General features: G+C 55.7%; 1 protein-coding gene across 8 annotated transcripts; it reads left to right on the forward strand.

Moving 5' to 3' along the window:
- Nucleotides 1-6664: 6664 nt before the first annotated feature.
- Nucleotides 6665-21198, forward strand: RABGGTA (Rab geranylgeranyltransferase subunit alpha). Of its 8 annotated transcripts, none has more exons than XM_051822728.2 (17): nt 6665-6837; nt 15865-15918; nt 16077-16187; nt 16516-16640; nt 16768-16955; nt 17208-17411; nt 17653-17736; nt 17823-17905; nt 17997-18098; nt 18207-18312; nt 18409-18460; nt 18614-18702; nt 18878-18966; nt 19061-19177; nt 19919-20032; nt 20277-20364; nt 20993-21198. In XM_051822728.2, the coding sequence occupies exons 2-17, from the start codon at nt 15916-15918 to the stop codon at nt 21139-21141; spliced, it is 1704 nt and encodes a 567-aa protein (XP_051678688.2). In that variant the 5' UTR covers nt 6665-6837; nt 15865-15915; the 3' UTR covers nt 21142-21198. The 8 variants fall into 8 exon arrangements, 5 of the variants coding, with proteins under 5 accessions (XP_051678688.2, XP_069909919.1, XP_008267660.3 ...); XR_011380790.1 differs by having other exon boundaries at nt 6701-6837; nt 19423-20032; XM_070053818.1 differs by having other exon boundaries at nt 6701-6837; nt 15786-15918.
- The last annotated feature ends 647 nt before the right edge of the window (nt 21199-21845 follow it).

Raw genomic sequence — 21845 nt, forward strand, 5'->3', positions numbered from 1 at the left:
TATACCCAAGACCCATTTCTTTTTTCTTTTTTCTTTTTTATTTGACAGGTAGAGATATAGACAGTGAGAGAGCGAGACAGAGAGAAAAGTCTTCCTTCCATTGGTTCACTCCCCAAATGGCCACAATAGCCAGAGCTTCACTGATCTGAAGCCAGGAGCCAGGAGCTTCTTCCAGGTCTCCCATGTGAGTGCAGGGGCCCAAGGACTTGGGCCATCCTCCACTGCCCTCCTGGGCCACAGCAGAGAGCTGGACTGGAAGATGAGCAACCGGGACTAGAACCCGGTACTATTTTTTCTTTTTTCAAGATTTATTTATTTATTTGACAGGCGAGGTTAAAAAGAGGTATGTAGGGGGAGAGATCTTCCATCTGCTGGTTCACTCTCCAAATGGCTACAACAGCCAGAGCTGGGCCAATCCGAAGCCAGAGCCAGTAGCTTCTACTGGGCTTCTCTCATGATACAGGGGCCCAGGGCTTGGGCCATCTTATACTGCTTTCCCAGGCCATAGCAGAGAGCTGGATTGGAAGTGGAGCAGCTGGGACTCGAACTAGCACCCATCCAGCATGCTGGCGCTGTAGATAATGTCTTAACCCACTACACCACAGCACTGGCCCCTGCAGTCCCATTTCTGCCTGCCACAGTTCACCTCCAAGGCCCTTCCCAACCTCCTAGAGCCTCTCCAGGTTCCTTCTGCGCTGGCTCTTGCCACCAACTGGGGAATGTGGCATGACCTTCACTTGGGTCTTGACCAGTATGAGAATAGACATCCTCACCCATTTCCTGGATAAGGAGACAACCCCCACCTCAGGCCAGGGACTGGATCTTAGACCCTTGCCCCCACACACACCCTGGACCCTGTCCTCCAGTCCCTTGCCCCTGCCTCCCTCCCCCTGAGAGAACCTTTGAACCCTGTAGCCCAGAACTAAATAAACCTGCATTGTCCAAGAGCCCCAGCATGGTAGAGTTCACAGCCCCAATGGGATCCACGGGGGAGGCCCCACCTCCCCCCTGCCCCAGGTGGGTTGGGCTGTCCCATAGCTGGCAGCCCTGGGTTATGGAGCAAGGACAAAAAGCCCTAGATCCATGTTGACCTCTCCCCTACATACCATTCCTCTGACCTGCTGATACAGCCCCACCCTGCCTGGACTGCTGGACACACCACTGTCTGAAGCCTGGCCATCAGCCTAAGCTCTCCCTGCCCCTTCCAAGCTCTCCCCGCAACTCAGCAGCTCAGCCTCAGAGGCTAGCCTCGGCTTCAGCCTTCGACCCCTCCCAGCTCACACTGTGACTTCACGGGACCTTTAGAGCTAGTCCAAGGGGCCAGCACTGTGGCGTAGCAGCTAAAGCCACCACCTACTGTGCTGGCACAACATACGGGCACCGGTTTGAGTCCTGGCTGCTCCACAGTGCTGGCATCCCATATGGGCTGCTCCACTTCCAATCCAGCTCTCTGCTACAGCCTGGGAAAGCAGCAGAAGATGGCCCAAGTCCTTGGGTCTCTTCTACCCATGGGGAAGACCCAGCAGACCTTCCTGGCTCCTGGCTTTGGATCAGCTCAGCTCTGGGTGTTGTAGCCATCTGGGAGTGAACCAGTGGATGGAAGATCTTTCTTTCTCTTGTGAGACCTGAGCCTGGATCAAGGTGTAACTATTTTAAATTAGGTCTCCATCTTGTAACTTGGGCCTGACCAGGCCCTGAACCCTAAGCCAGAAGTTCTTAAAAGTAAATGAATGGGCCGGCGCCGCGGCTCACTAGGCTAGTCCTCTGCCTTGCGGTGCCGGCACACCGGGTTCTAGTCCTGGTCGGGGCGCCGGATTCTGTCCCGGTTGCCCCTCTTTCAGGCCAGCTCTCTGCTGTGGCCCAGGAAGGCAGTGGAGGACGGCCCAAGTGCTTGGGCCCTGCACCCCATGGGAGACCAGGAGAAGCACCTGGCTCCTGCCATCGGATCAGCGCGGTGCGCCGGCCACAGCGCACCGGCCGCGGCGGCCATTGGAGGGTGAACCAACAGCAAGGGAAGACCTTTCTCTCTGTCTCTCTCTCTCACTGTCCACTCTGTCAAAAAAAAAAAAAAAAGGAAATGAATGAACTCCCCTTGCAATAAACTCTCCTAGCAACAGCTGATTAACAGATAACAGAGAAATACCTAGAGTTCCTGGTGTCTTCTCAGGGCAGATAAGGTGACTGATAGCTACCCGAGACCCTGCAGTTCGGCACGTACACCCCAGCAGTCGGACCCTATGCTTCGACCAATCAATTCAAAAGGCATCAACCCCAGAGCCATCCAACCACCTTTACTAGGTCTGTTCCCGCCACTGGATGCACTAATCAGTTCTAAGAGATGTCTTTGAGTTTCCCGCGGGATGAGATGATTTGCTAAATGGTACCATGATGTATAGCATGTCTCTGAAAACCCTATAAAAACCCTGTTAACTGAAGGGTCGGGGCCCTCAATTCAGACCCGCTGCATCGGTGTTGATTGAGAGTCCAGGCCCGGACCTGCAATAAAACTCTCGTGCGCTTTACAGCGGTATCGGCTCCTTGGTGGTCTTTGGGGACAACTGAACTGGGCATAACACTCTCTCTGCCTCTCTGAATCTGTTCCTTTTAAGTAAATAAATAAATCCTTAAAAAAGAAAAAGAAGAAGAAGAAGAAGAATTAGCCCATGCTTTCCCTGTATCAGCAGCACAGCTTTAGCTCAGACCCCCAAGCCCCTTCCCGCCACTTTTACTATAGAAACATCAGTCTGTAAGGGAAGGTGCTCTCTCTCTGCCATGTGTTCACCTGGCAGTGAGCCCCTCCCAGCCTTTATTCCTCTGAATAAGCCTGGTTGGTTGTGGCTTCGTGCTCTGTCTCTTCTTTCCTGACACGGGTGCCTCCGTGGAGCAAATCCAGGTCCTAGTCCCCCACCCTTCCCACCCCCGTGTCTTGTGCTGGGAACAGGACTCAAGCCTGAGTCATGATGGCTGCACGGGGGACACAGGGACGCAGCATTGCGCCTGTCAGCAAGTCCGGGCGTCCTTCTTCTTTACACGGAATCCTGAGTTCCTACGCCACTCCCTCGTGCTGCCCAGACTGAGGTCTGAGTCCTGGAGTGCCCCACCCCTGCCCCACTGTCCCCCACCCCCCAACCCCATTCCCTGAGATTTCAGATCTGAGATCTGAAATCTCAGCCGGCTCCTCCTAATCCCCACCCACCCAGAGTGGTGCAGCCTGTCTTGCCCTGACCTCCCCCGTTCACTGCTCTGTCATCCCAGGGGTGCTTCAGTGGTTTTGTTGTTGTTTTTTAAGGAATGGTGATGGATCTCTCTGTCTCTCTCTCTCTTTTTAAGATTTATTTATTTATTTGAAAGGCAGAGTTACAGAGAGAGAAAGGAGAGTCAGAGAGAAGGAGAGCTTTTCCATCTGTTTGTTTACTCCCCCAAATGGCCACATGGCCAGGCTGGGCCAGGCTGAAGCCAGGAGCCCAGAATTCCATCTGGGTCTCTCACGTGGATGGCAGGGGCCCCACGCACTTAAGACGTCTTCTGCTGCTTTTCTGGGTGCACCAGCAGGGAACTGGATCAGAAGTGAAGCGGCCGGGACTCAAACCTGTGCCCCTATGAGATGCTGGCATTGCGGATGGCAGCTTAACCCACTGCGCCACAATGCTGGCCCCAAGGAGTGTTTCACGTCTGCTGTTTCTTCTTCCTCAGGTCTCTATGACCCTGGAATTGATCCTCCGTGTATATTTGCTTGCAGAGGCTCTTCTTGGCTGACTGGCGTGAGGACTCTGCAGTCTGTGAAGTCGCACTGTCCTTGGGTGTCACCGCCCCATCACTGGCAGAGTTTATTGAGTACCTACTGTGGTGCAGGCACCTTGCTAGGTGAGAGGAAATGCAAGCAAGTGAGTCTCCTTGGGGAGTTCACAGCAGAGGTGGAAGTGGGTGCCACACCCCATGGGATGAGTTCTATTGTAGGCATCGCAGGATCTTATGCTGCCAAGCTGGGGGGTGGTGGTGGTGGCTGAGCCCCAAGACAAGGCTCCTCCTCCTCACCTGCAGGACCCCGGCTGCCTTCCTGGGATAGGGCAGCTTCCAGGCAGGCAGGCGCTCACCCAGCACACACCCCCTCCTCTCTGTAGGCACATTTGCTTCTGTGCTTTTCCGCATCACTCACAAAACCCTAGTGGCAGGTGTAAGCTCCGTGAGCTCAGGGCCTGCAACTGTTTGCTTCACGGCCTGCCATAGACTCGGAGCACAGAAGGCGCTCAGTCCCTGTTTGCTGAAGGGATGTGAATGGCACAGGGGAAAGGTGAGGGCTAAGTCGTCCCCAGAGGAGCAGCTCCTCTTGCCTGGGACAGGCCCCTGGTAGCCTGTGCTTGTCCACCAGCCAGAGTGCCCATCCTTCCCATCCTTCCCCAGGTACCCAGGGTCTCCCGGGGTTCCGTGGCTCCTGTTTCTTGTTTGGCATGCAACTTTAGGGATGCTGCTTTCAGGTACCTCTCATATTGTATAGTCCCTAAATCCAGCATGATGGCGCCCCCTGGAGTTGTGCAGTGGCCACTACCAGGCAGGGAGCTTCTTGGCCCTGATCCCAGTCTCACCAGTACTCTGGGCAGTTTTAAGCCAACCACCGTGCAGTGCCAGCCTCCTGAACAGAAGCTTTGGTTCTGGCTCAAGAAGTCTTTCCAGCTTTTCAGCTCCATTTCCTGTTGCTTTTCTATCATTTCTTCCCCGGAGTCAGCACCTGAGTCAGCACCCACTGCACGCTGGGTGAAGCAGGATGATCCATCGTTGGGACTTTCCCTCTGGGGCCCTTCTGTCTTGGAGGCCCAGCCTTGTGGCCCTGCCCTCACCTCTTGCTGGCTAACCTGTTCTCTCCTCTTCCCCAGCCAGGAAGTGGCAATGGGCACATGGTAGCCCTGCTCGCTCAGAAGGCACTGAGGAGCAGCGAGGAGAGAAGAATCCAGGAACTCAGTCAAGAGCACAGAGAACCCAGGACTCAGGGCACGGGGTAATGCAGAGTGTGGAGGGCACTCCAGCCACCATTCAGAGCTTCAGGGTGGAGAATCTGGTCCCTGAGTGTCCTCTACTACTTTCTCACAAATCGGTAGGCCAAGCAACACTTGATTGCCTCCCACGATGGTGAACTCACCACCGCTCTTTCTTGTCCATTTCTCCCATGGGAAGCTTTAATTATTAGAAAGTTCTTCCTTATAATGAGTCTACATTCGCTCCCTGGTCTTTGCTCTTTTTTTTTTTTTTTCTCAAGACACACAGAACCGTGTAGCTTCTGTTTCAGGAATTAAGATGACCATCTGGCCCCAGAATCTGCTCTTGCAGGGCAGCATCTCTGCTCTCTCTCAGGCCGTGGGCTCGCCTCGCCATCCTGATCCATCCGTCTGATGCTACAATTAACTCTCGTCCTTCTCAAAATAGACCACACACTTCCAACAGGGCTGACTTTCACAGAGCTGGGGCCTGGGTACCACTTGTGCTCAGCACTAAGGCTCTCCTAGTGTCACTCCGTGGCACGGAAGAGTCTTAGCTAGAAAATCACAGGGTCCATTCTCTCCACCAGAATCCTCCTGCCCCCACAGATTGGCGTTATTCCAATCCCCACACATCTTTGCTCTGGTATAGATAATTACTTTAGAAGCAGAGAACCAGACTCTCTCTCTCTTCTCCTCTGGTCAAAGCTGGCCCAACCATCTGGCTGGATTCCTCCCAGTGACACGCTATCCATCTTCAACAACACAGAACGGCACACTTGTGTCCATCCTACATGTCATTGAAAAGGAGCCACCATGGGGCTGGCGCTGTGGCGTAGTGGGTTAAGCAGCCACCTGCAATGCCAGCATCCCATATGGGCTCTGGTTTAAATCCTGGCCACTCCACTTCCAATCCAGCTCCCTGCTAATGGCCTGGGAAAGCAGCAGAAGATAGCCCAAGTCCTTGGGCCCCTGCATCCATGTGGGAGACCTGGAAGAAGCTCCTGGCTCGCAGCTTCAGCCTGTGTGGCTATTTGGTGAGTGAACCAGTGGATGGAAGATTCTCTCTCTCTCTCTCTCTCTCCCTCCCTCTCTGTCTATAACTCCATGTGTCAAATAAATAAAATAAATCTTGGCTGGCGCAGCGGCTCACTAGGCTAATCCTCCACCTAGCGGCGCCGGCACACCGGGTTCTAGTCCCGGTCGGGGCGCCGGATTCTGTCCCGGTTGCCCCTCTTCCAGGCCAGCTCTCTGCTGTGGCCAGGGAGTGAAGTGGAGGATGGCCCAGGTGCTTGGGCCCTGCACCCCATGGGAGACCAGGAAAAGCACCTGGCTCCTGGCTCCTGCCATCGGATCAGCGCGGTACGCCGGCTGCAGCGCGCCGGCCACGGCAGCCATTGGAGGGTGAACCAACGGCAAAAGGAAGACCTTTCTCTCTGTCTCTCTCTCTCACTGTCCACTCTGCCTGTCAAAAAAAAAATAAATAAAATAAATAAATAAATAAAATAAATCTTAAAAAAAGGGGGGGGGCGCATAAGGACCTCCTTCCAGGTTGACAGAGACACATTAGTTAATACTATTGGTGGCTGAACTTCCTGTGAATTATAACTATCTGCTAACCCTGCATCCTATCCAGAGTCTGCTGCGTGCTGCTAAACACATACTGAGACAGAGCCGACAGCTGCAAGAGCCCTGGGAAACCTGGCTCCACCACCAGCCAATGTGTGTGCGATTTCCGGTTCCTGAATAACCCCGGGCTGCTGGGAGTTTGTCAAGCCCCCTCGTCCTCTGACATCTGTCCCGTGGTGGTGAGAGTTCTCAAGAAAGGATCAGGAAGCTGAGGGCAGAGGAAGTCCCTGTCTGAGCGGTAACGAGTGGGCACTTCTGCATGCGTAGGCGTGCGTGCGTGCGTGTGTGCATGCGTCTGTGTCTGTGTAGGCTTCAACTTTGCCCTCACTGTGCGTGGCAGGTGTTTGCTCAGCTCTTTCCCTTTCAGTTCCTTTCCCCCCGACTTGTGCTGAGCCTCAACCTTCCTGATGTTCTATTTCCTCTCTAGTCCCCAAGGTGCCTCCATCCAAATGTCTAAACACTGTTGCCTGCTGAGCTGGGGCCCCGGGAAGATCCCGCCACCAGGCCGTCCTGGCTGGCACCTTCCCACCAGGCCAGCTTCCCGGAGGCCTCCTGAGACTTCCTCCTGCTCTCTTCCCTCTCCCCCTGCCTTGGCCGGCTCTGGCAGAACGGTGGGTAAGGCAAGGCAGGAGGAAGCCAGAGCAGGTTGCCAGCAATCCCGCAGCCTGGGCGCCGAGTTCTGGGGCCTTGGGCAGAGTCTGTCTTGTCAGGGCGGCCATGAAGCATTTAGTCATTGCTATTTCTCATCAGTAACGGCCGCAAGGGCACAGAAGCACTCTCCCCTCCCTTTGTGAGCCACTTCTCCCTTTGCTCTCCAATGCAGACCTGCCCCGCCCCGCACCACCACCACCCCCCTCCCCGCCCTGCCCCGGCCATGACTCCGCCGATGCTTGTTTGTGGGTTCCCTCCACATGCTGGGGTGTAATTACTACCTGCACATGCCCGGCACCCACGCCGGCCTCTCCCACCCTGACCTCTCTGCCTCTCTCCAGGCAGGTGTTTCTCGCTGCCTCAGGCCATCGGCACATCAAAGTGGATGTGTTAGAGGCAGCCCTTTCTCCTCTGCTCCCTCCACCAAGTCCGGAGTCCCGAGACCTCCGTGGTACCCACACGCTCTGCTCTCTCGCTTTACGGCCTGCCTCTGGTCTCTCGCTTTACGGCCTGCCGTCAGACTCAAAGGGGCCTTTGTTCCTCCACCTCAGCCCCACATGCCACCCAGGCCTGCTGGTTCATCCCCAGAAACAGTCCCTTCCCGCCTCATCCTTGCTTCCCACCGGCCGAGGCCACAGGCACACGGAGCTGCATTCCTGGCTCTGCTAAGAATCCTTGAGGGGGTTCTCTCTCTCTCTCTCTCTCTCTCTCTCCTTTCCTTCCTTCCTTCCATTTTGACCTTTCCTGATTTCTTTTGTTTTTAGATTTATTTATTTATTTATTTTGAAAGGCAGAGTGGACAGTGAGAGAGACAGACAGAAAGGTCTTCCTTTGCCGTTGGTTCACCCTCCAATGGCCGCCGCGGCCGGTGCGCTGCGGCTGGCGCACCGCGCTGATCCGATGGCAGGAGCCAGGCACTTATCCTGGTCTCCCATGGGGTGCAGGGCCCAAGGACTTGGGCCATCCTCCACTGCACTCCCTGGCCACAGCAGAGGGCTGGCCTGGAAGAGGGGCAACCGGGACAGAATCTGGCGCCCCGACCGGGACTAGAACCCGGTGTGCCGGCGCTGCAAGGCAGAGGATTAGCCTACTGAGCCGCAGCGCCGGCCTTTAGATTTATTTTATTTACACGAAAGGCAGAGTTAGAGAGAGAGAGGAAGACACGAGGAGAAAGAGATCTTGCATCTTCTGGTTCACCACCCCCCCAAATGGCCACAAGAGCCAGGTCTGGGCCAGGCTGAGGCCAGGAGCCCAGAATTCCCGTCCGAGTCTCTCACACGGACGGCAGGGACCCAAGTATTTGGGTCATCCTCGTCTGCTTTCCCAAGCGCATAGCATGAGCTGGATTGGAAGCAGAGCAGCCAGGATGGGACACAAAACACTGTTCAGGAATGGGATGCTAAGGTTGCAGGCAGAGGCTTAGCTGCTGCACCACAGTGCCGGTCCCTGGTGAGGCTGTTTTTTTTTTAATGAAATTTTTTAAAAGATTTATTTATTTATTTGAAAGGCAGAGTTAGAGAGAGGCAAAGAGAGAGAGAGAGATCTTCCATCCACTGGTTCACTCGGCTGCAATGGCTGGAGCTGTGCTGATCTAGAGCCAGGAGCCAGGAGCTTCTTCCAGATCTCCCGTGTGGCTGTAGGGGCCCAAGGACCATGGCCATCTTCCACTGCTATCCCAGACCATAGCAGAGAGCTGGACCGGAAGTGGAGCAGCCGACGTCCATATGGGATGCTGGCACTGCAGCCAGTGGCTTCACCCGCTATGCCACAGTGCCAGCCCCGAGGGTGATTTCTAGCCCGTCCCCCACACTTAGCCTACTCCCCAGCTCCCCACTAACTCCTTAACCATCCCTTTGGCTGGGACAGTTGTGAAACAGCAGAGTCCGAGCTGCGTGCTGACGAACGGGCACCCTCCGTCTGGGGGTTATGCAACAGTTTTACAGCAAGAATAAAAGAAGCTTCAGGAGTCCTGGGGGAAAAATCGTGATCCATGCACATCGGCAGATCCGGAGGGAATTCCTCTGATCCAACCTCAATTGAGGGGAGGGGATGCCCCTTCTGAGGGTCCCCATGGGCCCTCTCCTACTCCTACTTACACGACTCACCCCTGACACCAGTCCCATCCAATAACAACTCTTAGCGCCATGTGACTATTTAATTAATTTTAAAAATGTTCACGCTAAATTCAGTTCTGCAACCGCATTAGCCACATTTCAAGTGCTCGGTAGCCACGCGGGGCTGGGGGCAACTGCACCGCACAGTGTAGATATTGACCATCGTATCCATGGACACAGAAAGTTCTACTGGGCAGTGCTGCACTCAACAGGAAACTCTACGGAGGCAGAAATTGTCTGTGGCTCAGCACTGAATCCTTGGCACTCAGTGTTCCACGAGGCACAGCTCTGATGCTAAACATCAAGTGACGACTGCTAAACACACTGCACACACCCAGCCATAGCTCCAGTGTCTGCCTCCAGACCATGGCTTCCAGCCAAGGTCTGAGTGATGCCATGACCCAGGATTCATGGTCCCTTCCCTTCCTCCCAACTTTCTCTGGTCAGTGACCAGCTCAGGGTCCCAGAGCCGTGTGTGAGTGTGTGCGTGTGCGCATGTGAGTGTGTGCATGTGTGTGCATGTGCGTGTGCTGGGAGCAGGAGTAAAGGCTGGCGATGTAGGAGGCAGCCAGCATTCCCGGGCGCCAGGTTTCAGAAACTCAAGTTTAGGCCTCTGGCAATGGCCGCTCCCACCGTATAGCAGACACCTGGGCTTGGTTTGAGTTCTGGCTCTGCTTCATCCCAGCTGGGTGGCTTTGGGCAAGCTGTTAACCTTGGTGAACCCGCTGCGTGCAGTTTCTTCACTATAAAATATGAATAGTAACACCTACTTCACACAGTGACTGCATTAACTGAGATGGCTGGGGCACAGCTCATACCCAATAACTGCTCATTCCTTTCTCTACACAGAGAGCAGAACAATTCCTTCCTCAACCCCATCAGATCACGGCCTCTCACACACCTGCATGCGTCCCTCCCAACTCAGGGCCAAATACAGCCTGGGACAGCGCCTTCTGCCTTTGGGCAAGAGGCTCTGCAGCAGTCCCACTGCTCTTATCTCCAAAGGCACCTGCTGGCTTCTGGCTCTCTGGCCAGCCAGCTAAGTAGCTCGGCTTTCTCTGCCCCTCCCTCCCTCCTGTCATTTTATTCGCCTGAAATGACTGCCTGTCCCCTTTCCAGAACCCCAGCCCGACCTTCTGACACGCAGATTCTTTCAGGACACTCACTTCCTCTCTTTGCTTTGACTCAACCTTCCCAGTTTCAAGGTTGCTAATCGCGCCACATTTCACGCTTACCTCAGCCTGCATCCACCCCCTTTCCTCCTCCTCCTCCCCTGGTGATGATGATGTAAGACTGTACCTGAGCAAGCTGCACCTGTGGCTGTCTGTGTTCCAGGTATCTGGTTGTACTTGTGAGTGCATATGAGCAGGAAGTCAGAACAGGTGGTGGCCAAAAAAAAAAAAAAGCAGGGAAGGAGGTGGTGGGAGGGCTGGGCCACAATGAACATGGGTCCCCTTGGGCCACAGGCAGGCCTTAGCAAGTTACTTACTCTTTCTGAGCCTTAAGTTTCCTTACATAAAAAAAAAATTTAAAAAGCAGAAAGTTAAAAATGTTTCCTTGCATGTTGTAACAAAGATTAGAAATAATCATAATTTTTTAAAAATTTATTTATTTATGTGAAAGAGTGATAAGGAGGAGAGAGAGAGATGGAGAGAGAGAAATCTTCCATCTGCTAGTCTACTCCTCAAATGGCTGCAATAGCAGGGACTGGTCCAGGCTGAATCCAGGAGCCTGGCACTCAATCCAGCTTTGCCGCGTGGGTGGCAGGGGCCCAAATACTTGGACCATCCTCCACTGCTTTCCCAGGCACATTAACAGGGAGCTGGATTGGAAGAAGAGCAGCCAGAACTCTGAGCAGCCAGGACTCACGCCTGGCGCTCTGATAGGAGATGCAGGCAGCAGTTTAACCCACTGTGCTACAACACCGGGCCCAATAATAAGCTTACTGAGCTGTTACTCAGTGCAGGCTGCTTTTCCCAGACCATTAGCAGGCAACCGGAGCAGAAGTGGGGCAGCCGGGACACAAACTGGCACCCATAAGCAATGCACGCCAGCCCCATAGATTGTTTTATTTAATCTGAATTTCATCCCTAGCATCTAGTTAATATACCTCCTTGGTTACTGGAGAAACTGAGGCACAGAAGCCAAATGACTTGCCTCAGGTCACACAGCTGGCAAGCAGCTAACTCAGGATTTGAACCCAGGCAGGGGGCTCCAGAGTCCATGTTCTTAACCATTCTGCTGCTGCCTCCCACACGTGGTCCTGTGTGTACCCAAAGCTCCCATCCCAGCGCCTGACACAGATAACCAGCAGATGGGGTCAGTCTTTCCACACAAGACCAGGAAAGCACCTGTTTTCCTGTGTAACTCGTTACAGGACCTAGGAAAAGACAGCACACGGTGTGCACACTGCACACATTTCCTGGCCTAAGGGAGATGCAGAGGAAACAGAGTTAAAGCTGCATTTTCAGGGCTGGTGCTGTGGTGAAGTGGGTTGATCCTCTGCCTGCGGCACCAGCATCCCCTATGGGCGCTGGTTCGAGTTCCAGCTACTCCTCTTCCAATCCAGCTCCCTGCTGATGGCCTGGGAAAGCAGCCAGTGCTGGCCTAAGTGCTTGGGCCCCTGTACCCATGTGGAGACCCAGAGGAAGCTCCTGGTTCCTGGCTTCAGATTGGCACAGCTCTGTCTGTAACTCTGTCTCTCAAATAAATTAATAAATCTTTTTTTTTTTTTTTAAAAGTATGTGTTCTGTTTTCTGGCAGAGTTACAGAGAGGAAGAGAGAGAGACAGAGACAGAGAGAGAGTGGTCTTCCACCCCCTGGTTCACTCCCCAGATGACCGCAAGGGCCGGAGCCATGCCCATCTGAAGTCAGGAGCCAGGAGCTTCTTCCGGGTCTCCCACAAAGGTACAGGGGCCCAAGGATTTGGGCCATCCTCTACTGCTTTCCCAGGTCACAGCAGAGAGCTGGATCCAAAGTAGAGCAGCCGGGACTCGAACGAGTGCCCATTTGGGATGCCAGCACTGCAGACGGCAGCTTTATCCGCTACGCCACAGCAATGGTCCCAGGAACTTTCAATCTGATATGAAAAGCAGGCACACAAACCAAGCTTTATAGTAGTCACACACACACAAAAAGCAGCCTCTTTGACAGCACACATGAAAGCCTGTGAAATCAGACTGGGCATTTTGGAGGACTTCCTGGAGGTGACACTTGAGTAAAACTTTTTGTTGAAGATCTATTCATTTAAAGGCAGAGTGACAGAGATTGAGAAAGAGAGAGAGAGAGAGATCTTTTTTATCTTTTAAAAAATTTTTATAGAAAACTTTTATTTAATAAATATAAATTTCGAAAGTACAACTTTTGGATTATAGCGGTTCTTCCCCCCATAACCACCCTCCTACCCGCAAACCATCCCACCTCCTACTCCCTCTCCCATCCCATTCTTCATTAAGATTCATTTTTAATTATCTTTATATACAGAAGATCAACTCTATACTGAGTAAAGATTTGAAAGTTTGCACCCACAGAGACACACGAAGTATAAAGTACAGAGATCCTACATGGGGAACAACTGCACAGTGACTCCTGTTGTTGATTTAACAATTGACACTCTTATTTATGATGTAAGTAATCACCCGAGGCTCTTGTCATCAGCTGCCAAGGCTATGGAAGCCTCTTGAGTTCACAAACTCCAACATTATTTGGACAAGGCCATAATCAAAGTGGAAGTTCTCTCCTCCCTTCAGAGAAACGTAGAGAGGTATCTTTCATACACTGATCCTCTCCACAAATGGCCACAGCACCCAGGCCTGGGCCAGGTCAAAGCCAGGGGCAAGGATCTCTATCCAGGCAGGAACTCAAGTGCTTGAGACATCCTCCACTGCTTCCTGGGAGCATTAGCAGCAAGCTGGATTGGAAGTGGAGGAGCTGGGACTCAAACCAGCGCCCCAACCTGAGAAGTGGGCATCCCAGGCAGTGACTTCACCCTCTGCTCCACAAAGGCTGCCTCTTGAATTGAAACTTAAAGATGAATAGGAATTACCCAGGCACGTGAGGGGTGTGGAGGAAGGCGAATCAAGAAGAGGAAATAGGTTAACACATTTGGGAAAATGCAAGTAGTTCTGGAGGATGGAGTGAAGCTTTGGTTTTTCAATAGGGTCAGACAAGACAAAAGGCCAGAGGGGGGTGGGGCGGGGCCCCAGTGCCAAAAGTCCTGATGAGCTTGGCTAAGAGGTCCAAGTTCTGTCCTGAAAAGCTGTCGGGGCACTGGAGGCTTTTAGGGACGGATGTGCCACTACATTTTACAAAAGATAAATCCAGTAACACAGAGGAGGGAATTGATAATAGGAGAATGAGATGCAGAACTCTGAGGAGTCTGACCATCTGGGGGAAGAAATGAAGAGCTTGAATTCATGGTGGTAGTGTGAATGGACAGGGTATTTAAAGGAGATGAAGACGTGGCAGGGGCAGGGGACAGGGTGTCAGCCGGCATTGTAGCGTGGCAGGTTAAGTAGTGGCCTGCAACACCCTGGCATCCCATATGGACACCATCTCAAAACCCGACTGCTCCACTTCCAATCCAACTCTCTGCTAATGCACTTGGGAAAGCAGTGGAAGATGGTCAAGTGCTTGGGCCCCTGTCACTCACATGGGAGACTCAGAAGCAGCTCCTGGCTCCTGGCTTCTGCCTGGCCATTGTGGTCATTTGGGGAGTGAACCAGTAGATGGAAGCACTCTCTCTCTCTCTGTAACTCTATCAAGTAAATAAATAAATTGAAAAAGAAAATTAAGTGGGGGCAGGGGATAGGCATTTGGCCTAGCAATTAAGACACTGTCCCAACTCCAGCTTCCAATTCCAGCTTCCTCGTGCTCATGTACACACTGGGAGGCAACAAGTGATAGCTCAAATACCTGGGGAGACCCAGATGGACTCCCAACCTTGGCCTGGCATTTGGAGAGTGAACCAGCAGATGACAGCTCTTCCTGTCTTTCTGCCTTTCAAAAAAAAAAAAAATGTGGGGAGGACCTACCACCATTCACAACATTGGAAACCCAAAGGCCAGTGTTTAGGCAGGATAGATGGGAGACTGATATACTTTAACCTTTGGAAATGGAGATGCCTCTGGGACACCCAGGTGATACCCAATAGGTTTCTGAACGTGTACGCATACAGATGTATTTGTTTTTATTAAGGCTGTGAGACACCTGGGCTGGAGACAGGAATGTAAGTGTCATCAGCTTACAGGTGGTAATTAAAACCATGAGTGTGGATGAAGTCACCCAGAGAAAGTGTGGGGCCAGCGGTCCGTGGGACGGCGACCAGAACCTCCAAGCAGTGGGAGACTTGCATTTATTCATGCTTACCCCGGAAGCGTGTGCAAGGAACAGGGCTGAAGAATGGGAACTGTAAATCACCAACATCTGGGAAGGAAGGTGAATGGAGGAGAAGCGAGGGTGCAGGCGAGCAGCCCGCATTGTGGCGCGGCGGGTAGAACAGCCGTCTGCACACCCACATCCCGTATGGTCACCTGTCTGTGTCCAGGACGCTCTGTTTCCCAACAAGCTCCCTGCTTATGGCGTGGGAAAAGCAGCAGAGGAAGGCCCAAATGTTTTGGCCCTGCACTCATATGGGAGACCCGGATGAAGCTCCTGGCTATCGGCTTCAGCCTGGCCCAGCCCTGGTGGCCATCTGGGATGTGAAGCAGTGGATGGAAGATTCTCTCTATAACTCTGCCTTCCAAAATAAATAAATAATTTTTTAAAGTGCATGAAAAGGGGTTTCAGGATAAAGCAGCGAGTCAAATGTCAGGACAGGAAACTCCACCATTAGACATGACCAGCAGCAAGTCAGCGTGGCCGGAATGAGGTAAACGGAGTAGGGAACGTGTGGATTTTTGGAGTAACTTCTTCACCTAATTTGCTGTTAAGTTGCTAACCGGCATACGTGACCCAACGCAAGGCACATGCACATGCGCACTACACACCCAGGCGCACGGGCACTCGGCGTTTCCGCTCGGCGCACGCGCCGCGCAAGCCGCTCTCCGCCGCCGCGGGCCCCTCCCCGCGCCTGTAGAGGGCGCTGCGCCGCGGGGAGCCGGGGCGTGGCGCCGCTCTAGCCAGCGCCCGGGCTCGGTGGCAGGCGCTGCTCCGCGTCCCCCGCGCCTCCTCCCAGTGCAGGTGGGTCCGCCCGCGGGGCGGGGGTGCCTGGGAGCCGCGGGGTGGGCGGGCAGCGGCAGCTTGCCGGGTGCAGCGTAGTCCTCATCGCCCAGGTGCCCTGCCTCGGGCTCTGGTTCCTGCGGATCGGGCTGTAGGAAGCGCCGCGCGGGTCGAAGTCCTAGTCTGGGTGGGCGTCGCTGCCAGGGCATGCAATGCCCGTCTCAAGACCCCTTTGCACCCTTGGGGGGGGGTCTCCGCTCAGGCCCGCGTGCAGCTTCCGGCGAGCAGCTGGGGCGGAGCTAGTGGGGGCGGGGCTCCGTGATTGACACCTCTCTCCCCAGACTTCACGTTCTACGCTGGACCCCTCCCCTGTCCTGAACTGAGCCGACACCATGGTGAGAACTGTGAGCCCACCCCCTCACCTCTGCATGCCCGCGCCCTGGCCCCGAGTGGTGTCGCCTTGGTTGCCCCTTCCGAACGTGGCACTCTGCAGCAGGTTTTCCGGGGTGCCCCTGCAGAGCAACCTACACTCTCCCCACCCTCCCCTGTCTAGCACGGGCGCCTGAAGGTGAAGACATCGGAAGAGCAGGCGGAGGCCAAAAGGCTAGAGCGGGAGCAGAAGCTGAAGCTGTACCAGTCAGCCACCCAAGCCGTCTTCCAAAAGGTGGGACCTTCAGAGTTATCCGCACCCCAAGTGGACCCCATAATATTGCACAGAGGCCGAGAGCCGGGCCCTGGAGTCAGACTGCTTGGATCCAGATCTTTCCAGCTGTATGACCTTGGGATGAGTTGCTGACTCCCTTGGGTCTCAGCTTGTCCATCTGTGAAATGGGTCTAGTAGTTACATCTATTGCATAAGGCTGTTGGGAGGGTTACATGAGAGAATACCTGTAAAGTGCTTGGCGTAGTACCTGTTGCATAGCATGGGATTCACGGAATATTGGAGCATTCTCAGCTTGTGTAGCTGCTGACCCTGCTGCCCATCTTCTCAGCGCCAGGCTGGTGAGCTGGATGAATCAGTGCTGGAACTGACGAGCCAGATTCTGGGAGCCAATCCTGATTTTGCCACCCTCTGGAACTGCCGGCGCGAAGTGCTTCAGCACCTGGAGACCCAGAAGTGCGTAGGGTTCGAGGTCCCAGGGAGACTGCCCTGGGCTCACTCCTGCCTTGCACGGATCCAGGGCAGCCAGGGCCATGGACAGGGTAGTGGAGGGCCTTGACCTTCACTTCCCCTCTGGGTGCAGGTCCCCCGAGGAGCTGGCCGCTCTGGTGAAAGCAGAACTGGGCTTCCTGGAAAGCTGCCTGCGGGTGAACCCCAAGTCCTATGGTACCTGGCATCACCGCTGCTGGCTGCTGAGCCGCCTGCCCGAGCCCAACTGGGCCCGGGAGCTGGAGCTGTGTGCCCGCTTCCTGGAGGTGGATGAGCGGAACTGTACGTGCCTGCAGGTTCTGTCCCACTGTCCCCCTCATCCGAGTACGGGGGCCTCAGGCCCAGACTGCAGAGGAATGTCCAGGGTGGGCCCACTGGTGCTCGTGCCAAAAGAGATGACAGAGCCAGACATATCCTCGGTGGAGTTCGTTAAGGTGTTTCTAGGGGCGTCTCCCGGGGAACCCTGGGGGTGCCAGCCAGGTAGCGCCTCCTGCCTTGCTTCTGAGATCTGCTGTCCCCTCTCTTCCTCCCCAGTTCACTGCTGGGACTACCGGCGGTTTGTGGCTGCACAGGCGGCTGTGCCCCCCGCAGACGAGCTGGCCTTCACTGATAGCCTCATCACCCGAAACTTCTCCAACTACTCCTCCTGGCATTACCGCTCCTGCCTCTTGCCCCAGCTGCACCCCCAGCCAGATGCTGGACCACAGGGGCGCCTCCCGGAGGACGTGCTGCTCAAGGGTGAGCAGGGTCAGGGTCCTGGGGAGGATTCTGCAGCCCCACCCTTCCAGCCCTGTTGCCTGGTTCTTCGGTCCTTGGCTTGCAGGGAGCTCCAGTATCCGATGGGGAAGGTGAAACATAATGTGGGCCCGTGTGGGAGGCCTGGGTGTCAGTGAGATTGAGGGCTGGAAGGAGAGCGTGGGCTGTGGGGGCAGCCAGGAGCCCACCAGCATCCCTGCCCCACCCCTCCCGGCCCCCGCAGAGCTGGAGCTCGTGCAGAACGCCTTCTTCACTGACCCCAACGATCAGAGCGCGTGGTTCTATCACCGCTGGCTCCTGGGCCGAGGTGAGCGACGGGGGAGGAGGCCGAGTATCGGGGGCTTGGAAGGAACCAAGGTAGATGCGAGGATTCCTGACTGTGTCTCCCCTCAGCTGACCCCCAGGACGCTCTGCACTGCCTGCACGTGAGCCGGGACGAGGCCTGTCTGACTGTCTGCTTCTCTCGGCCCGTCCTAGTGAGTCCTGCAGCTTTTGCGGGAGAACCCCGCGGGATTATGGGCCTGGTGCTGTGGGGGCTGATGGGTGTCTCTCTGTCTCCTGTGCCAGGTGGGCCCTGGGACAGATACTTTGCTACTCATGGCTGATGAGTCACCTCTGATGGTGGAATGGAGAACCCCAGATGGCAGGAACCAGCCCAGTCACGTCTGGGTATCCCAGCATCGGTGGTGGGGCAGAAGCGGGGTCTGGAGCAGGGTTAGGGTGGGACAGTTGGAAAAGTCGTGAGGCCGGGCCATTTCCTTGACCGAGTGCTCCCAGCTCTGCGACCTGCCCACCGCCTCCCTCAACGACCAGTTGCCCCAACACACGTTTCGTGTCATTTGGACAGCAGGCGGGGTCCACAAGGAGTGTGTGCTTTTAAAAGGTGATGCATCCTGCAGCCCTGCCCCTTGCTGCAGGCCCCCCCATCCCTCTCCTGCTCTGGGGGTGTCCCCCCTCCTACACCTTCTCTTTCCGCCAGGTCGCCAGGAGGGATGGTGCCGGGACTCAGCCACAGATGAGCAGCTGTTCAGGTGATGACAAGGAAACACAGATGGGGAGGGTGGCATCGGGCAGCTGGGGCGGAAGGCTTGGGTTCTGGGGAGATGGTCTCAGACCAGCCACGGGGGTGACCAGTACCCCAGGGCTATGGGCATCATCTTCTCCCCACCGTTTCCCACCCTCAGGTGTGAGCTGTCGGTGGACAAATCCACAGTGCTGCAGTCCGAGCTCAAGTCCTGTAAGGAGCTGCAGGAACTGGAGCCTGAGAATAAATGTGAGGCCCAGGGTGTGGGAAAGAAAAAAAAATCAATCCATCAGTCAGTACGAGGCCCGTTCCCTGAGAACCTGCTGCCCAGAGCCCTCTAAGGGGCCCCTTTCTGGGGCAGCCCCTTGGGGAAAGCAGGACAGTAAGAAGGATCCAGGGACGCCTTGTCCCCACCTCTTCGCAGGGTGCCTGCTCACCATCATCCTGCTGATGCGGGCACTGGACCCCCTGCTGTACGAGAAGGAGACGCTGCAGTACTTCCAGACCCTCCAGGTAAGAAGGGCAAGCGGGCACACAGCGCCGGGGGGCACCCAGCAGGCAGGAGGAGGCGGCTGACGCGGGGCCCCGCCCTGCCCATCCCCCCCAGGCCGTGGACCCAATGAGGGCAGCGTATCTGGATGACCTGCGCAGCAAGTTCTTGCTGGAGAACAGTGTGCTCAAGATGGAGTACGCGGATGTGCGCGTGCTGCACCTGGCCCACAAGGTACGGGCTGTCGCGGGCCCCTCCCCCCCAGTGTCACCCTGTTGGCCGGCCTCACACAGCCCCAGCTTTGCCTCTAGTCTCGGGTACCTTCCTGCCAAGATTGAATCCATCATCTTCCTCCCAGGCCTTGCTCTCCGTCACTCCTCCCACCAGTCTTTTTGTCCCCTTGCAGATTCTGAGTCACTGGTCCCTTCCCCGCGCTGTCCCCTCCACTGGGCCAGTCACGTATTCATTCTTCCTTCCAGGAATTCCCATGCCTCCTGGAATTCCGGCATCCTCCCGTGCTCCTCACCCTTGGCAGGCCCCAGAGCCCGAAGCCCAGATAGTTTCCAGAGATTCCTGATAAGCTTTCCAGGCCCCACTCTTCCTGTTTCCAGTCCTTCCTGATCCGTGTTCCGAATGCATCAGTTTCAATGCATCCCTGCAGCCTACCTGCACTCCCACCGAGGCCCTTCCCACACTCACACTCACATTCACACTCACCGGGCTGTTCCTGTGGTGTCTTTGTCCACCCCTGTCCTGTGTGCCTGCTGCTGTCCAGGCTGCCTCCTCCTGGCCGTGCCCCGTGGCCACTGCACGCCCAGTGCTCCCTCTCTGTCCCTGGTTGCATGTGCTGCTGTGGGCTGTCCGGTTAGCTTCCCACCTGCTTCCCCCGGCACCTGGCAGGCACAAAGGGCAAGGCCTGCTAACAGTGACTGAGGACCCACTGGCAGGTCTCACTGGGTGTCTCCCTTCCCCCAGGATCTGACGGTGCTCTGCCATCTGGAGCAGCTGCTCCTGGTCACCCACCTTGACCTTTCACACAATCGTCTCCGATCCCTGCCCACTGCCCTGGCCGCCCTGCGCTGCCTTGAGGTAAAGCATTTAACTCCTCCGTTGCCATCCTGGGTGGTCCTCTTTCCCCTCCGCCTCACAAGTCTGCCCACCCTACAAAGAGACGTCCAGGACCCGCCAGCCCCCACAGGCAGCCACTTGCCGTCCCTGCCGTCACCCGCCCATGCCCTGGAAGCCGATCGCCCTGGGCTCTCCCGTGGCTTTTACACAGCCCCAGCTCACAGCTGCCTTCTCTGCCGTGTGCTTCCCTGCCCCCGGCTCCCAGGTGCTGCAGGCCAATGATAATGCCATCGAGTCACTGGACGGCGTCACTAACCTTCCCCGGCTGCGGGAGCTGTTCCTGTCCAACAACCGTATCCTTCCTCTGGGTGCCTTTCAGTGGGGAGAGTGTAGGGGGACGGACAGCCAGCAGGCGGCTGTCACCCTGAGGTGGAGTGTGGGAGGGGGCCCTGGCAGTGGTACCATGGGGCCATGCTGGCTTGTCCTAGTGGAGTTGCCCAGAGCATGAGTTCTGCGGGCCGAGTTCATGAATAGGAAACCTGTGCGAGCTCCTGGAAATCATGTGGTGTGAAATCAGGAAGTCTGCATTTGCAAGAGTCTAGCATTCTGAGTCTTTTTAGAAACCAGAACTTAGAGCCACCGTATGACCCATGTGTTCTCCATTGCCCTTGGCTAGTGCTGAATCCGGAACGCCTCTGTGCGTGGGTGGAGTGCATCATGGGGGGGAGTCCGCCCCCACCCTCCCGTAGCCCTGCCACCCGTGTTCCAGCGCCCAGCCTCCTTCCCGTGCCTCCTGCCTGCCCCCGTCGGGAGGGGTTCGCAGTCCCCACCTGGAGCCTTGCTCCCTGCATCGAGGCCTGGGAGGTGCCCATGTGCCGGGCTTCCAGGCAGCAGTGCCCAGCTCCCCAGGGCTGCCCGGGAGCAGGTGGACTTGGCGGGGTGGGGGAACCCACTAAGCTTTCCTTGACTCTCCTGCCCAAGGCCTCCAGCAGCGTGCCGCACTCCAGCCTCTTGCCTCTTGCCCCAGGCTGGTCCTCCTCAACCTGCAGGGCAATCCACTGTGCCAAGAGGTGGGCATCGAGGAGCAGCTGGCGGAACAGCTGCCTTCAGTTAGCAGCGTCCTCACCTAGGAGAGTCCACCCGCCCGCCCCTTAACTTATTAGGACTGAATAAAGAGTGGAGAGGCACCACAGGCTGCCCGTCTGCTGTCACCCCCGCCGCTCCGCATCGCTGCCTCCAGGACTGTTACCACGTATTTCAAGGGGGAAAAGGGCAAAGACTTGGCGTACGTCGGCGACTCCTCCTCTCTGCTTGCATTCAGTGCCCCCACCGGCTGCTGTTCCAAGTCATGGAGAAGCAGAGCCTTGGTGTTGAGGGCAGAAGTCAGGGCTAGGGCTGGACTTGAGATGACATTCTGGCTTGGGGCTGGGGCTGGGTTTGGTCCCCGGCTGGGACAGAGATTGGGATCAGTTTGGGTTAGGGCTGAACTGTGAGTCTCCCCAGCTGCAGGGGATCCTGGGGGTTCCTCCCCAAGCCCTGCCCTTCCAGTTGCCCTCTGTGGCCTGGCTCTCACTGACCACGGCTGAGAAGGTCCAGGTGCTTGCTCCGTGTTCCCCTGCCCCACCTTGCTTTAACAGCAGTGTCAGTTCCCATGAATGGGATTCTGCAGTCGGAGAGCCATTGATAATACCTGATCCCGTTTAATCCTACCCAGCGATTCGGGCTGACGTTCAGGCCCATTTGCGCTGCTGAGACCCGCCCCAGGTTGCTGGAACCAAAACCATCTGTGCACCTTGACTCAGGAGGATTCTGGACTCAAGTCCTTGTTTCCGTC

The sequence above is a fragment of the Oryctolagus cuniculus genome, chromosome 12 (assembly GCF_964237555.1).
Source record: "Oryctolagus cuniculus chromosome 12, mOryCun1.1, whole genome shotgun sequence".
NCBI lineage: Eukaryota > Metazoa > Chordata > Mammalia > Lagomorpha > Leporidae > Oryctolagus > Oryctolagus cuniculus.

What these genes read in the sequence shown, in the direction of transcription:
- RABGGTA (XM_051822728.2), top strand. An exon ending in CCCAAGCCGTCTTCCAAAAG is followed by an intron (nt 16,188 to 16,515) that starts GTGGGACCTTCA and finishes CCATCTTCTCAG; the next exon opens with CGCCAGGCTGGTGAGCTGGA. An exon ending in GCTTCTCTCGGCCCGTCCTA is followed by an intron (nt 17,906 to 17,996) that starts GTGAGTCCTGCA and finishes CTCCTGTGCCAG; the next exon opens with GTGGGCCCTGGGACAGATAC.